We start from the raw sequence: 17,116 nt of genomic DNA, 5'->3' as shown, positions 1-17,116 counted from the left end.
TACTCAAGAGGTAATAGCTGTAGAGCTGGTTCTGTTTGTTGATCCCAGCTTTGATAGGGGATAAGGCTGTATGCTCTGTGACTGTGATCGGTCAGTATCCAAGGGAAGCCTTGTGGCTAATGTTAACTTTGTGTCAGTGTGGGGTACCAGTGTTGGCGTTGAGACCCCAAAGGCCTCTCCTAGAAAAAGCTCTTCAGCATCATTGATTGACCTTAGAAGTTTTCAAGGTGTCGTCAAATGCTTAGTCCTTGAATGTCAGTGAGGATGGAAATGCCGTGGTACTTATTTAACTTAGTGTGGCACCTAGTGACTCGTGTGCTATTTAGCTGAACTACTACTGAAATTAAAAGCAGAAATGTTACTGTAACTGTTTAACCTCAGTGGTGAAACATATGCTTTGTCCAGCTGCAGTAGGAGGACTGGACATGAAATGATAGCTGCCACCTAAATGCCCCCTTCTGGAGAACTGGTTGGATGTCTTCCATGATTTTCTCCTTGCAAACAGCTGAACAGGTGAAGGAGTCGATAAGCAAAAGGTGTTGTGGATTGTACCTTTGATACCAATTTAGCACAACTGTGTAATATAAAGTATCTGGTGTTAATTTTTGTGAGCTGTACTAGCTGATTTTTAGCGTGTTACTTTGTGGAAGTAATGCATTTCTAAAGTCATGAAAAAACATGAGTGATCACTGAGGAGAACTTGATGTTATGGAAGAGGTTGTTGCAGAACTGGTGGTCTGGAAGGAAGCTCCCAGGAAGCTGATGGTTTGAGGGGATGGTTCATGAGACTACTTGTTCTGTGAGCAGGGATGAGAGGATTCATGTGCTAAAGAGATTCTTGCTAAAACTTTCAGCAAGTTCCCAAACAAGTTTTGAGCATGCAGGGGGAAGGAAAGCATGCAAATTGGCCTGTAGTAAACAAGGTGTACTGGCTTAACTTGATTTTTCTTGAATATCCCTTTAACTGAGGAAATTGGCTTACATGGCTTTTAGACCAATGTAGTGTGTCCTCAGAGTCGAGAGAAAACTAATACTGACAGAGCATTGAGGTAAGTCCTCAGGTGGTGCTGCCATAAGTTCTCTCCTAAGTTGGGGCTTAAAACTGTGCACATTTATAACCAGAGAGTTTTTAATTGTGTGTGTGTATTGTTACTGTACGTAGCTCTTTTGACTAGAAAGTTGCGTTGGCTTCCTTCTGCTAATCTAGGGAAGAAAAGTGGACACTTTGCCAGCATCTTCTAAGCAATGAAGTGATAAGCAGAAATCTTGCTCTCAATGTAGCATGTAGCTCTTAGGTTTAAAAGGGCTGCATGGCACCTCTGTCAGCACCAGTGCTGGAAGTCTTAAAACCTTAAGATAGCCTTTTGATAACAGGAGTGCCAGGAAATATAAAAGGCATGAACCGCTGACAGCCTCCAGGTGCCTGGAAGGTGGCACTGAAGTTCACCGCAGTGATGATAACATGCTCCACTGTTCTCAGCCTGTGCACATACATGCGTGTACAGGTTTGGTCTGCTCTGCCATTCTTCTGGGCTGGCACATCTCTGCTTTTACCTTCCCTTGAGAAGGCAGAGGGTTATTGAACGGTCTGTCATACTTGTTGTACTGGTTATACAGGGAGTGCTGTGAATGGCTGCTTAGGTAGGAGCATCTTAATGTGCCTTCTTGTAACGCAGTTAGCATAAACATATGCAGCATGAATAGGAGAGCCCTGAGCTACTGAGGGGGTGCCATGTGGGTTAGCATCAAGTTTCTGTTCTGACTGCTGCTATTTCAGCTTTACCTGCAAATTTGGTGGCTATAGCCGCTTTCTCTCTGCTACAGTTCAACACAACCGATGATCATCAAACAGTCACGAATGGATCTCTTCCTAGTTCCTTTGTAGGAATGGATTATAAAATAGTGCTGGGGAACTTTTTGGAAGGATGCCAAACTGTGCCCATCACTGAGAGAAGCACTGGCAGCTGGTGACAGCCTTGAGTGTAGGTGCCTGAATGGTTTTTCTGCAGAATATTTCCTTGGCTGTATTTTTGAGCTTCTTGTGCCCTCTTCCTGCCCAGTTTGCTTGCTTCTGCTCCTTTTGCTCTCAAGACTGTATTACTTGGGTGTAGCCTAGTTTTGCTTGTCTTGAGTGAGGAGATAACAGGCTGGGCAAAGTTCCAGCGAGTGTGGTTTTAAAGTTGAAACAACATCTGGCCTAGGTGCACAGCTGCTGCCTGCTCTGATTACTGGTTTGACTTGCTTTCTCCCTAGTGTAGACATCAACAAAAATGGAAAGGGGGAAGCCAGTCAATACTCGCATTTCATAGCATTTTCTATAGTTCAACCCAAACTCTTTGCAGGATTAAAATCTACGTATCAAAAATGGACAGGGTCGAGTTGGCATTCTAGATCTGAAAGGGCTTGGTAGTCAGCGCTAACCAAAATAGGTTTGAGGAGGAACATTTCAGTGGCCTGAGCTCGTGCTCATCATGACTTGAAATGTACTCCACCTTTCCCCTTCATGTCAGGTGCTGGGGAGGAGAGGGATGTGCAGTGACTCAGCGGTGACCCAACCTTCATGTAGCATGCAAGCTGTGCTAAAGGGGGTGGAAGCTGCAGGGGGACATGCAATGAAGCGATGGATCTGGATTGGGTTTGTCTGCAGGCAATGCCAGCACAGTGGTTGTGCCCAGGCACTAATGGGTTCTTCATTAAGTAAACAAGATTAAGGTGTAGGTAGAGCCGTCAGTGTGCATGTGCAGCCCAGAAAGCCAACCTTATTCTGGGCTGCATAAAAAGAAGGGTGACCAGCAGGTCAAGGGAGGTGAATCTGCCCCTCTACTCTGCTCTGATAAGACCCCACCTGGAGTACTTCATCTGGCTCTGGGGTCCCCAGTACAAGACAGACATGGACCTGTTGGAGTGAACCCAGAGGAGGGCCACAAAGGTGATCAGGGGGATGGAACACCTCTCCTGTGAGGAAAGTCTGAGAGAGTTGGGGTTCTTCAGCCTGGGGAAGAGAAGGCTGTGGGGAGACCTTGCTGCAGCCTTTCAGTACTTAAAGGGGGCTTATAAGAAAGATGGGGACAGACTTTTAAAGTAAGGTTTGTTGCAATAGGATGAGGGATGATGGTTTTAAACTAAAGGAGGGTAGAATCAGACTAGATATAAGGAAGAAATGTTTTCACTGAGGGTGGTGAGACACTGGAACCAGTTGCCCAGAGGGGTGGTAGATACCTCATCCCTGGAAATATTTGAGGTCAGGTTGGATGGGGCTTTGAGCAACCTGATGTAGTGGAAGATATCCCTGCTTATTGCAGGGGCCTTGGATGAGATGACCTTTGAGGATACCTTCTAACCCAAGCCATTCTATGATTCTGATAGACTCTGTCTCATATTGTGCTGAAGCTATTTGTATAAATGGCTTAAAGGCTAAAAAGCTGATAAATAGAAGCTGGTAGGAGGGAATGAATGTGGTATTTGAAACTAGTTGGTAACAGTTTTCTGATGGAGTCCCTTGTTCCTAAGGCAGTGAATAGTTTGTAGTGGCACCTGCTGTCGGGCTTCTTAACATTCAAAGTGTTTGTGAAAAACCTTGGAGAAAGTAGAAGTGTGATTTGAGATACCAAACACTATCTTAACTTGGGTCTAATCTTCCAAACTGAGAGAACCACAGGGAAGGTCTTCAGTTGTACTCTGTTCAAAGACTTTCTTCAAGTGTACTGATATGTCTTATGGGGCCCAGTGCTTGAAATTAGAGCCTGTCTGTTGAGCTTCTGTGAAGGTGCTGTGTTACGATAACCTCAGGTTTGGTTTTTTTTTAAACCCTAGGTGACTTGGGCTTGCAAAAAGTTTCTGACACTCTTGTGGAATTCAACAGCACAACTAACTGCTTGCAGCAAGGCAGTCGGCACAAAATTCAAAGCAGCATTAACTTCCTGTGTGGGAAAACACTGGTAAGTTTAAGTTGTGTTCTTATCTTCAATGGAAATGGCAAGTACTTCTGGCATGCTTTTTAAGGAGACTTGCTGTACTTATGGTTGTACTAATTACTGAGCTTCATAGCTTAAGGAAGGAGAGCCAGTTATGTTTTAGTACCAAATTAAGGTCATTATCTACTGTGGCTTTCAAAATTCAGTCTCAGTAGAAAATAACTGTAGATTTGCATCATAGCTCTGATCACTGGCTCTTCTGGGACTTTAATGTTTTTACAGGGATTGCACTGTAGTAATTTAATAGCGTAATATGGAGGAATGAGTCAACAGTGTACAGGGTGCTGCAACAATGAGAGCTATTGTTTAAATGCTGGCTGTGTCCAAGCTGTGGACCTAGCATGGCTGTTTAGTAGAATAGCGTTGAAGAAAATGACTGACCTGTTATTGGTCAGCGTAGATGACAACTCCAGGTGTTAGGTTTTGTCTGCATATAGTTGAGCTAACAGTGCTTACACATCCAGCTGGGTCTTCTGGGGGAGTGGCTGTTAGTGAGAACCTGCTTAAAGTGTGAACGGAGATCCCAGAAAAGTTCCTGGGGGTGTGTGTATGCAGTTCACCTTCATGTGCCTTTGGAGTTACACCTTCCACACACTTAACTCATACCACAGCTTGGTATTCTGTACAGACTGTGATCAGTTTACATATTTGTGTATCAGAGATAAGTACTTATTAGTGCTGCTATTGGCACTGATGATGCTGTTGTACACCCCCTCTTGGAAATCTAGTCAATTCAGATAAAGTCCCAGTGCAGCAGAGACATAAATCCTTCCTGTTGTTTCAGCAGATGACACTTTAAACTAAATAAAAAGTTATTGCTTAACTGTAACACCAGATCATAACAATCTTCAAACTTCTGGTCAGCGTAGTTCTAATGCATATTCTTCATGTGACCTAGTAAAACAATTTCATAACGGTGTCTGGAACAACTTGTTTCCAGCACTTTTATGGCAGAGTTAAGCAGAAGGAATCCATTTAAATATGCTAAAGTGCTTCTTTATGCTGAGGTGATGGAGGGAGAATGGAAAGATCTGAGTGTTGTCTTTCTCAAAGTAGAGACGTTCAGCTGAGCATCCAGCCCTGAACTGTGGTAGAACGACCATCTTGAAATAAAGAGAAATGTGTATAATATGAGCCTGTAAGAATAAATTGCTGAGATCAGAGGTATTCTTTCTGTGTAGCAGAAGAGATTGCTTATCAGTCTTTGTACGATAAAAGACAGGGAACCAATAAACCATGCATTGCCTTACTGTCATCTATTTATACACATTTGTATTGTTGTTTTTCCTTTTTAGTAACTAGATGTGACTGGTACTTCTGCCAATATCAGTTGGCATAGTGAGCGCTCCTTAAAGATGTAGTACGATTACTGCATATTAGGGCTGGCACATGTTAATTTGAGAATTGGTGCATGTGCAGACTGGGAAGGATTTGGCACCCGGCATCTTCCCAAGCTTACCAACAGAGCTGTTAAATATAACAAACTTGCTGTTAACAAGTGCTACTAAGAAACCGTATGTCCTTGCTCTGTGACATGCTGTATTCTGTTTTCCTTAATCTCTTGAATGAACTTCTTGCTGTCTATAGATGTAAAATAAAACTGAAGTCTGTTTTTCAAAGAATTATTTTTCCTCCTTTAAATAGGGTACCCCTGAATTTGTAACAGCAACAGAATGTGTGCACTATTTTGAATGGAGGACCTTCGTGGCTTGCAAAAAAGACTTGTTTAAACCTGTGAAAGAGGTAATTTATGTACTATCCACGCAGAAGTTACTCTTCACACATCTGGCAATTTTACTCTTACCCACCTGCCCCCACCCTAAACAAATCCCAACAACCTCCATAGACCTAACTTTTTCATAAGTATATAAAGCATCTGTTGGAAGTGGGTGGAGCTGAGGGTTTAAACAGCCCTGCAACCTTCTTTGTCATCTGGATGGTAAAACTCTTCTAAAGGCTAGAGCAGAACAGCTGAACTTCAGATGCCTCATTTTAGTCAGCATATCTGGCTTTATGCCAGATTTGAGCTTGCAGAAGTAAAAACTTTTTCCACTTATTAACTTGGCTTTATATATGCCTGTTCATAACTTCTCCCTATTTGTGTAGCATGAATTGCATGTAGTTTTTTGTTGTTCTAGGTCCCTTGCTATGTGTTTGATGAAGATTTGAAGAAACATGACCTGAGTCCTCTCATCCAAGTTTCAGGACACTACTTGGTGGATGATTCTGATGATGATTCCTTGTTCATAAATGTCTGCAGGGACTTAGGTGTGAATGCTTGCTTGTTTCACCTGTTGGTGTATAAATTTCTAGCAGTGTGGTTCTTTTCCAGTGCCTTAGCTGAGGTTGTCCTATGACCAAAGATCAGTATTTTAGGACTTGCACTGTTGTTTCAAGCTACTTTTGATGATTTGAAGGCAGCTTTCTGTGAAGCTAAGTCTTACTCTCCAACTGTTGAGGTGTTCAGAGATAAGCCCCTTCTGGATGGGCAAGTACTGTTAGAAGAGTTGACTTCAGCTGGACTGAGTGGAAGACCTCAGCTTGTCTTGTAGCTGCTGCTGTTTGCTGCCAAACAGGACCGAGATGGTTCATAGCATTTCATGTGCTCTAAATGTATTACTTTGGGCTCCAGTTCAGGCTGTTGCTTAGTTCCAAGCGAATGCCCTGAGATGCATCTAAAATAGTGTTTAGGTGCTTGGGTAAGTAATGGTGCATGGCTAGCACTTTCATGTCAGTTGGGAGCTACATATGTAAGGAATTAAACTGGCAAAATCACTCACTTGAAACTTGCTGAAAAGGCTAGTTTAGCTGTATACTCCTACTGTGTTTTTTTTTACTGTGCAGTTAAATATGTATTTTGTACTCCTGTTAAGGGTTTAATACATCTAGTTTTAGTGGCAGGTCTGTTCTTTTAAAAATTCCGTTAGTCTGAAACATTTGCTGACAGCTTTGAATAATTTGGTTTATAAGAAACAAAGGAGGGGAAAATGACCTTGCCTGTGAGAAGGGGTTACCCATTACTTGATAACATTTTGGTGTTGTGAAAAAAAAACAACCAAAACGTTGCACGCTTGTAGAAATTCTCAAAGCCCTATGCATCCAGCAGCTGTACTAGCAACTGGAAACTAGCTGCAGCAATTTCAGCAGGAAGGATAAATTTGCTATCCAAAATGAGGTCAACATGAACTTCCCCCTGTACCTCTCAAGCACTTCAGGTTTTCTTTTGTCAGTTTTACATTTTAATGTAACCCATTTCAAAGGTGTTTTTAGAACAGTGTAAAGCAATGCATGTTAAGTGAGCCTGCAGATAAAATGGCAAGATACTTCAGGTAGAGCAGGGCTTAGAAACTGAGTCCTGTATTCTGACTCCTCTATTCTATAACAGGAAGTTCAAGTGGAGAGACCAGATACTGCCCTGATGGCAGTGCTGCTTGCTTGTTACATGATGGTCAGGTGTATGACGTCGGCCATCCACAGGAACAGCTGAAGCTTCATGACAAAGACAGGTATGTAATTTTTGAGGTGATACTTTTGTGAATACTTCCCAGTCATCTAGGCTGGAAAAAGCAGTCTTGTTAACAAATAGGTCTTCTAAAACTTGACATCAATACCACTTCAAATTTGAAGCATTGGCAGAAGAAAATTCTTCAAATACTGGCAGGCCAGAGTCTTTTTGAGGCATCCTGTTGTACTGCCATAACAGATCAAATGTTCTTCTTCATTGTGAGAGACTCCTTTTTACAAAATTGCAAAACTCTCAGAACCAAGGGGTGATTGCTGCTCTCTGCCCACAAGCAGAAGAGTGAGATTTGACCTCATCTGCCTACTGTCTGAGGGCCCACAGGGTAAGTTCACTTGGCTCTCTATGGGTTTACTCACTGTTTTTGGTTCACTCTACTGCCCAGGAGTACTTTAAAAGCTGATGGATGTTGCCTTTCTGTATTTTTGCGTTAATAAATTCTTAATAGAAGAAATAGATAAGCAATGCAAGGCTTATTGTTCCTGGTTGTGGCAGAGCTGGGACTAGGAGAAACTGTTTCCTTGATGCTGTTTCCTCTGTTCTGTTTGCTGCGTTTTGTGCTGGAAGTGTAACTTGAAAAAAAACCACCACCACAACCAACAAAACACACCCTGCCAACCCCCCCCAAAAAAACCAAACCGAAAAACAAACCCCCAAAACCTCACAAAACCCCCCAAAAATGCCAAACCAAAGAAACTCCCCAAAACAGCAACAAAAAGCCCACACCAATAAACCACCCAAACAACCCTGTGTGGCTCAAGGGCCTTACTTAACATGCTGTTCTTTCTGAGCTTCAAGTCATCTGAGCCTGCTTACCTTGTCTGTAGGGTCAATAGTACCTTGTTGACTTCTGCCATCCTCTTTTTATCTTGGATGCAAGCTGAATTAAACAAGCAGAATAAACTAGGTTAATAACGGGGTTATTTCAGTGACAGGGTTGTGGATTTTCTTTTGGTTTATTGTTAGTCCTTCATTGCAGGGCTTTCCCCCCCAGCGTGAAACAAGTGGCTGAGGTGTTTTGCCTTGGTACAGAAGCTCACATCTGAGGAAGCGCAAGCTTGTTCGCATATTGAAGTGCAGCTAGTACTCTATAAAAGTGCTTGGTGAGAAAGCTTTATCTTATCCCTGCTAGGATTGAATTGCTCTTCATTGCTTGAGGAAAATTCATTTTATATGCTCAATCAGATTAGGGTGGCCTGGGAAGAGAGCAAGATGACTGTATATCTGTGTCCTAAGGTACAGAGAGGTCAGTTAGAGGTGTGACTAACCTGAAGCCAGGCAGTCAACCCTCCACAAGATGTTGTCTTCTGCCTGTTAGATTGTAAAGAACAGTAATGCTTAGTTGGGAAGTTGTGTTGGTCTCCTTGTTTTCTCATCCAAGTCATCTTGCCATTTGTCTCTCCCTGTCAGGTAGTTGCCGTGTATCATTCTCCTACTTCTGCCATATTTGATCTGTCCCAGTTGCCTTGCACATGTCAATTTGCTATCAAAAGTTCATCTTGCTTTTAATTCTGGAGTTAGAATGGAAAGAGATTATACACACAGAGGTGGTAAAGTATAGGAATGTGGTAAAATGTGAGTGGTTATTGCTTCCAAAAGTTGCAAGATTTTTTTATTGCATCTGCTCTCCAGCAGTTTGAGAGCAAAGCTAGAGTGTTCTTGTGACTAGCAGCTAAGCTCCTGCTACAATATGGGTTACAAGGCATTGAGCATAGTCTTAACTGGGGTGCAAGAGGATGCTGTATTAAGTACTTTAGCTGGGACTGTCTTAATCTTTATTTTGGTAAGATTAAAGGAATAAAGACCTCCATAAAAGTATCTTTCAGGAGCAGGGCTACTTTAGTATATCCTGCCTGGGTATCTAGCAAAGGGCGGACGTTCTTTCAAAAATATCCATCTTCTGTACAGCACATAGTGTTTTCATTGTATTTTTTGTTTGCCATTTTCTGTTTCTAGGCTGGTATTGAGTTATGAGAGAACATACAGTGATGAAGAAAAGCTGGACTTCTGCCTAGGCCATAACCCAGCAGTGACGATCACTTTTGTGTGCCCATCAAAAAGGGGAGAAGAGGTAACTTGGCTGTTTCAGTTTGTGTTAAACAGTTGGTCTTTTAACTTCTGTGCGCATTATCTTTTTGTTTTTACTGAAGGCTGAAGGGAACAGAAATCCTTCTCCTTTGCAGCTTGTGAAGAGTGTAGGAATCGAAATAAATTCTAGATGACTTTTGGAAGAGTTTAAGAGAGAAACAAGAACTTGAATAAAATTTTCCAAGGGGTGTGTTCTTTCTTGCTTTGGTGAATTTGGTTGCCCTTTTCTGGGCTCAAAGCTTTCCTCTGAGAATAGGACACAGTACAGTGTTAACTCCTGCTGCAGAGCTGATGAGTGTTCTTCCATTATCAGTCCACCTGGGCATGCTTACAACTGTTGTCCGTAACTTGTTTCATTATTAATCTGGCCTTCCTCAGAGAAAAAAAAATAGCTAGCAAGTGTCATTGTATGGCAACAGTCTGTAATTTACTAAGCAGGCTCACAAACTCCTTTTACCTTCAAGTAAAATCTGTAGCGTTAACCACAGTTTTTGCAGGACAGAGTTTTAGCCTAGCTTCAATGCAGTATGATGATCACTTTGTGATGCCAGATAACCTCAGCCACCCATGCTCCTTAAAGAGGGTCAGAGTGGCAATTGCTAATGCTCTGTCGTTTCATATCATGATGCTTTTGGTTGCAGGTTAGTGAAGGAAGAACTCTGGTCTGGTTAACTTTTGGTTTAATGTTTTGTGTCTCATCTGACCTAGACAGGTACCATACTTCGTCCTCCTCATTGCTGCAGAAACAAACCATAGGACTTTCTCTACTGTCACTTTGCATAGCTGTAGCGAGGTGTTACACACATGTAGTATGAATAGTATTGCTAACGTTACTTGTGCCTGTAACTTACCTGGTACTTTACGTGTGTATCTGCCTGTTGTTTTAGTGGGTGTCAGAAGTACAGTTTTTTATGAAACAAGGTGAGCTTCTAAATATTTCACTTGAAAGTGAAGGAGAGACAAGACTACCCCTTCTCCCAGAGGTGCAAAAATATTTCACTACAGAAAATGCATCTGATAAAAGTGTTGGCTAAAGAGTTCTCAAATGTTTTTCAGTCTCAATTTGGAGTGAGGGAATCAAAGTTGCTAAAACACCAGTGTCTAAGAGGCTGTTTTGGCTTTGGAAACACTTGATCTCTGCTCCCTTCTTTGAGGACTTCTCTGAGGCAAACAATCCAAGCTGTGCTTAGCAATTTGGGCTCATGTAGCTCTGCTTTTGACAACACATTTAGGAAAAGTGCTTTTTAATGTACTGTTACTGTTGCTGACCTGCTAATGCCTGATACTTTACCTCTGTTTAGACTTCTAGTTTGCCACATCATTAATAAGACCTGTTTTACTTTTTTCTCAACACCTATTTCTGAGAGGCCAGAGACAATGTTTGCATCTGTTAAGCAATTTACAGGTGTAGTCATTACTGACCCTAAATGAATGTGATTCTGTTGCCTTAAAGATTATATTTCAAGTAAGTCTCTACTCATAATTTAAATTCTGTTCACTTTTGTATCAGAGTGCAGGTCCCAAGCTCACAGCAAAAACCAATTGCCGGTACGAAATTGAGTGGGTTACTGAGTATGCCTGTCATAGGGATTACTTGGAGAGTAAGAGCTGTCTTCTGACTAATGAGCAACATGATATCTCCATTGATTTAAGACCACTTACTCAACTTCCAGGTAAGCTCACTTTTTTTCTTCTGTGGTGTGATTAGCCAGTTTTCCAGTTCCATGTTTAGAGATGGGAAAAATGTCCTGTATAGATACTTGGTTTTTGGTTGTTTTTTAATATATTCTGCTGTGTTTTAGAAGACTTTTTTCTTTTTCATATTCAGATTATGTCACACCATATTTAGCCAAAGATGACAAAGAGGAGTATTACTATTACTTGAACATATGTGGGAAAACCACTGCAGGTAACTGCAAGGACAGCACAGGATACACTTCATCTTGCCAAGTAAAATCTTCAAATAACCAGCAAAAAGTGGCAGGAAGATTTGAGAACCAAACCCTAAGGTGTGTAAAAGCTTTTTAGCCCTGTTAACGTGTCTGAATGACTGATCTTTGTTTCCTAATTTGATGCCCTTATTTGTCACATAAACAATATTTGATGCAAAATGCGAGTATCTCTGCTCAGTTTTGTATAGAAAAACGAGGATAGTGTTAGCAAACAAAGGAGCAGATCGGGTTGCCAGGGAGGTTTAGTCGGGATGTTAGGAAGCATTTCTTTACCAAGAGGGGGTCAAACACTGGAACAGGCTTCCTAGAGAGGTGATTGATGCCCCAAGCCTCTCAGTGCTTAAGAGGCATTTAGACATTGCCCTTAATAACATGCTTTAACTTTTGGTCAGCCCTGAATTGGTCAGGCAGTTGGACTTAGATGATTGATGTAGGTCCCTTCCAACTGAAATAGTCTATTCTAACTGAAAGCACAGATATTCTATTCAAAGCTGGAATAGCATTAGAGCATTCTTTAAACTTAATACAAATTCATGAAAAGTAACCAGAAGAATCGGTGGATGCAAGCCTCTGTTGCAGTAGAAATGTCAGTGTTAATGTTGAACAAGCAGTTGTTTTCCCTTTGAGTGAGACAATTATTAAATAGAAAAGAGCGTGGCTTCTGTTATGTGAAGAACACTGCGTGATTGTGTCTAGTTGCATGTTTCTATCTAAAACTGACTTTTTACTCAGATATTCTGATGGGGATCTCACTTTAATTTATCCGAATGGGGATGCATGTAGTTCCGGCTTTCAGAGAATGACTGTCATAAACTTTGAGTGCAATCAAACAGCAGGTGAGTTTAATAAGGTATGATGACTCTGCTCTCTTCAAAGGAATGCATGCTTTGAACCACAGCTAACAAAAAGAATAAGCACTAATTTCTGTGGCTGGCAGGATTGCTTTGTGCTGCGTAGTAGCACTGCTATCCTAAAGTTACACCAATGACCAAGAATATTGAGGTGTAAAAGAGCCTTGTTTCTTAGCCAACAGTTAACAAAAAGCAAAAAAAACCCAAATCAGAAACCCAAACAACTCCCCCTCCCCCCAAAAAAAACCCAAACAAAACAAACCCCAAAAACCCAAACCACAAACACAAGTCCCATGCAGCAAAAGGATTTTTATCTTCCTTGCTCATTGCTAGTCCTCAAGTCTCCTTGCTTTTCTCCCCTTCCCCCACTGGAAACCTAACATCTGTTTATCTGTCTTCAATGTTAAGGTAATGATGGGAGAGGTACCCCAGTGTTTGCTGGTGAAGTGGACTGCACGTATTTTTTTACTTGGGATACAAAATATGCATGTGTTAAAGAGAAAGAAGATCTTCTTTGCAGAGTTGCTGATAAGAAAAAACACTATGACTTGTCACCTCTGATCCGCAGCTCAGGTACGGCAATGAAAATTAGCTTTCAGTGACTTTTGTCCTGAGTTTACATGCCATCTCTAGTGCAATTCTTTAGCTGAGCATTAATCAGCTTTTGCTTTTTCCTGGTGAATTTCTGGGGTACTAGCATTCACTTCCCTCATCCCAAAAGGAGTGAGTGTCTTATGAAAGTAGCCATATCCGTGATTGCCTTTGTTGCTATCATCTTAAGTGGTTTTAAATGTGGGTCTTTTTTTTTGTGATAAAAGGCATTTTGGCATGGAGAGGCTAAAACAATTAAGCCAGGTGACTTGTTATTAACAACCCCCTATATTTCAGAGTTAGCCCAGAACTGGGAAGCTGTGGACAGTAGCTTTTCGGAGGTAGGGAGGAAGCATTATTACATCAATGTCTGCCATAAAGTGCTGAAGAGAGGAGGAGCTTCTGGCTGCCCAGATACTGCTGCTATTTGCTCTGTAGGTGAGTCTTTTTGGTTGGTTGTTGTTGTCGTGGGGATTTTTTGTTGGTTTGTGAGTTTGGTGGTTTGTTGTTGTTTTTTTTTTTTTTTTTAAAAGACTCTTAAGGCTTGTCACTTCTGCAGACGGAGTTGGCTGCTGTGAGTGCCTTCAGTTATTTGAACAAACAGAAGTAAGGAGCATCTTTCTTTTGTGCTCCCAAAGACCCTAGAGGAAACAATGCAAGTAGCCTTTTCTAACTAAAGAATGGTATTACACTCTCCTCTAGGATTTGTAGCATGGTTTTGATGAGGTTAAAAGCAAACTCCTAACCATATGCTTTCTTAAGACTTTCCATTTGGCCGGTTACTATTCTCTCAATAGTGTAAACTTCACTTCTTTCCATGGAAACCAAAGTGATGTATTTACTATCTTCACAGATAAACAAAGCAAGACTAAGAATCTTGGAACATTTATGTCTCCCCCTAAAAAGGTTGGAGAAAGTATTCAACTTATCTATTCAAATGGAGACAGCTGTGGTGTTAACAAAAAAATCAAAACTGTCATCACTCTATTGTGCAGACCAGGTGAGAATATCCACACGCTATTCTCTGATGCAGTTAAAAACTGGATGTCATTTAATATGTGTAGGCATGAGTGCTAAATATTAGCATGTGCATCTGTCTTATTTCCTTCTATGCAAAAGCTGAAGCATTGTGGTTTGTTTACTAGGATGATAGCGATGTAATTGGAGGTATTTAGCTCTGTTCACCTTTTATGCAGGCACCCTTCGAAGACCCTTGAGTAAGTCTCTTGAACTAAGGATCTCTCAAACATAATGAAAGTACATTTAAGAGTTTAAAGCTCCACAAATACCTGGAAACTATACAAAGCACTTCCCATCAAGACATTCTAGGGATAGGAAAGACTGGTTCTGAACTGCAGTCAGATTCTTTAACCTTCTTTTCCAATAAGTATGTTTTATGTCTAAACTGCTTGTAGATCATGAGAAGCAGAAGCATTTGCAGAAGTTAATGTTGTTCATCTCCATGTAATAGCCCGCTAATTTAACCATCTTCCAGGGAAATAGAAAACCTGCATTCCTCAATCTCAGCCTGAGGAAACTGAATCCTCCAACTGTGCTGGATGTTAGGATCAGGTTATGTGCTACTTGCTACAAAGCAACAGTTTTACTAGGAAAACACCAGGTTTGTGTATCAAAGCAAACTTTTTCTTTGAAGGGTGTGGCAGTACTCAGCTACAAACTGAGCAGTGCATCTTCATCTCTGGGCTAAACTTTTATTCTGGGAGGAGGATGCAAGGAATTTTTGGCTCTGTTTAGCCCTCATTTTCAGAGGAGAGGTACCTGTAACAGTTACTCTTGGTCTGCTCTTGTGGAGGAGTTAGAGTTCCTAGGCTTATATTCGTAGTTAATTTTTGGTGGCCTGACTGTCTGTATGTGTAATGCATTGCTCTTGTGATACCAGGTGATCTAGAAAGTGCTCCAATCTTGATGTCTGAGGGTGTATGTTCATATGCATTTGACTGGTATACTGCTGCTGCGTGTGTCCTGTCTAAAACTGAAGGAGATAACTGTCAAGTCTCTGATCCTCAGGCAGGTATGTATGTATGTTCAGCAAATTGAAAGGTTGTGAGGAATAGAGCTTGTGTCACAACACTGAGTCCTTTTCACATGCAACAACAAAGCAAGTTCAGTCTAAGTCTAAGCACCCGCAACATTTGAACGCAGTAGTTTTAAGCACATGTGTATAGAGGATCAGAACAGCACAAGCTTAACCTTTGCCCAGTGTTTGTGGAAGAAAATAGATGGAATGTGCATTTTACGGTAGTAAATATCTCTGTATAAGAAAACATGCTTTTAGTATGTCCATCCAAATCGTTTCTGGAACAATAACTACATGGAAGGAGACTTATTTGGGGGAAAGTGAACTAGCTGTGTGACTAGTAGAATCAAAACCTGTGAGATGGCAGGAAAAAATTAAACTGGTGAACTTTATTCTTTCCCGATCAGGCTTCTCTTTCGATTTATCACCTTTGGCCAAGAAAAATGGGCACTATATAGTTAATACTACTGAATACTTGTTTTACATAAACATCTGTGGCAGTGTGCCGGAGGAGTTGTGTCACACAAAATCAGCAGCATGCCAAGTAACACAAAGGTGAGACACTAGTTCTGTAGTCTGTAATAGAAGATCTCTTGCTGCATGATGTGTTGTCTGTATGTAACAGTGAACAATTTGCATGTAAAATAATTACTGTGCTGACTGTTACAGATTCAGGTAATTTGCTTAAAATATTATTTGGTAGTGCACTAATTATGCTGCCAGCTGTTTCAAGCAAAGCGCACACACGTGCGATCTTGCTTAAACTAGCTTTTGAGATCTAGTGTGTCCATTGCTCCCCCTTACGTTTTCCCATAGGGACTGTAAGCTGTAGATTAACTGCTGCAGCTGCATTAAGCCAACCCACAATTTGGATTCAGAGTCAGCTGGATACAAGAGTTGGCCTAAAGAAGCACTGCTGCACTTGGGATGAGTGCTGGCTGCCTTGTGCAGAGGTGGAGCCCAGAGCTTGGGTGTTGCACCATATTTCTATTGCTAAAAGCTCTGCACGGGCACAGTCCGGTGTGTACTGCTACTCTTAACAGCATCATTGCTGTTGATTTCTACAAGCTGTGTCTGAGGTAGTACCTGTACACTTCAGGTTCCAGGTCAACCTGTTGCCAGAGTTGTGGCACAGTGTAAACACATGCAGCTGTACCTGAGCTGACTTTGAGTTACTCTCCAGCAGAAGAGTGTTCACTGCAGACACTAGAAACAGTGGTCAAGCTAGGTCTGACAGAGCCAGTGTTAAGTTAAAGAAACCTCCCTGAACCACAACTGGTCCCAAGCTAACAGCATGTGAAGGCAGTTTTCTTCCCTGAGTGAGAAGACTTGCTGTTGTGCAGTGCTAGGTCTTTGTCCACGTGTATTTGTGTGGAACCAGTTTGAGTCCAGCCTTAGGGTGTCTGCAGTTTGAATTCTACTCTGGAGAATGGGAACCTGATATTTCTGTCACTCCTCTAGAGAAGGGAGTGTTAAAGTTTTCTAGAAATCTAAGCAAGGTACAGCTTCCTTTCCTTTCCAGAGAAGGACACCTGGTCATGTTTTAAGTTTTTCCTTTATGGCAGCATTCTGTTTATCCTAGCTCACTTATATCTAGTCAACCTTGCATAATTCTTTTGCCTTATTACAGTGTATTCTATAAACTTCCCTGTATGCTTACTACTTGTAAGGCTTCTCTTAAAGAGAGAATTAATTTCGCATTCTGTTCAGTATCAAAGCCCACTTCTTCTTTTCTAGTAAGGATCAGTTTTGGAGTCTTGGACTGCCCAGTTCCAGACTTTCATATTATGATGGTCTGATTCAGTTGACCTACAGAAATGGTACAGCATACAATGATGAGAAGAAAACACAGAGATCTACCCATATAACTTTCCTGTGTGACCGTCAGGCTGGAACAGGTCAGCCTGAATACCAGGTAAGAAGTTCTATATGAAGAAGCAAAAGATCTCCATCCCAGAATCCTGACAATAATTAATTGCTGCTAGGCCAGTGCAGGGGTTCATGGACGGAAATATCCAGTATCTATAATGCAGACAAAGAGAAATAGCTATTTTTCTTGGTGTTTTTGCCTCTTGTTGCAGCCATAAAGCTTGTCTTGACCA

The 17,116-nt window shown here is 41.5% G+C and overlaps 1 protein-coding gene across 1 annotated transcript in view; it reads left to right on the top strand.

The window, feature by feature from the left end:
* IGF2R (insulin like growth factor 2 receptor) overlaps positions 1-17,116 on the top strand; it is a 58,618-nt gene that overhangs the window by 10,464 nt on the left and 31,038 nt on the right. Inside the window, exons 3-16 of the mRNA XM_064446955.1 lie at positions 3,814-3,938; positions 5,619-5,717; positions 6,113-6,242; positions 7,360-7,480; positions 9,451-9,565; positions 11,093-11,255; positions 11,411-11,591; positions 12,267-12,370; positions 12,794-12,958; positions 13,274-13,414; positions 13,830-13,976; positions 14,877-15,008; positions 15,422-15,569; positions 16,752-16,929. Coding sequence (XP_064303025.1) covers positions 3,814-3,938; positions 5,619-5,717; positions 6,113-6,242; positions 7,360-7,480; positions 9,451-9,565; positions 11,093-11,255; positions 11,411-11,591; positions 12,267-12,370; positions 12,794-12,958; positions 13,274-13,414; positions 13,830-13,976; positions 14,877-15,008; positions 15,422-15,569; positions 16,752-16,929 — 1,949 coding nt within the window. The remainder of the gene's footprint in view (positions 1-3,813; positions 3,939-5,618; positions 5,718-6,112; positions 6,243-7,359; positions 7,481-9,450; positions 9,566-11,092; positions 11,256-11,410; positions 11,592-12,266; positions 12,371-12,793; positions 12,959-13,273; positions 13,415-13,829; positions 13,977-14,876; positions 15,009-15,421; positions 15,570-16,751; positions 16,930-17,116) is intronic.

This window comes from Phalacrocorax carbo, chromosome 3 (genome assembly GCF_963921805.1).
Source record: "Phalacrocorax carbo chromosome 3, bPhaCar2.1, whole genome shotgun sequence".
Classification (NCBI taxonomy): domain Eukaryota; kingdom Metazoa; phylum Chordata; class Aves; order Suliformes; family Phalacrocoracidae; genus Phalacrocorax; species Phalacrocorax carbo.
The sequence above is the reverse complement of the archived record's forward strand: the minus strand, read 5'-3'. Positions and strand labels throughout refer to the sequence as shown.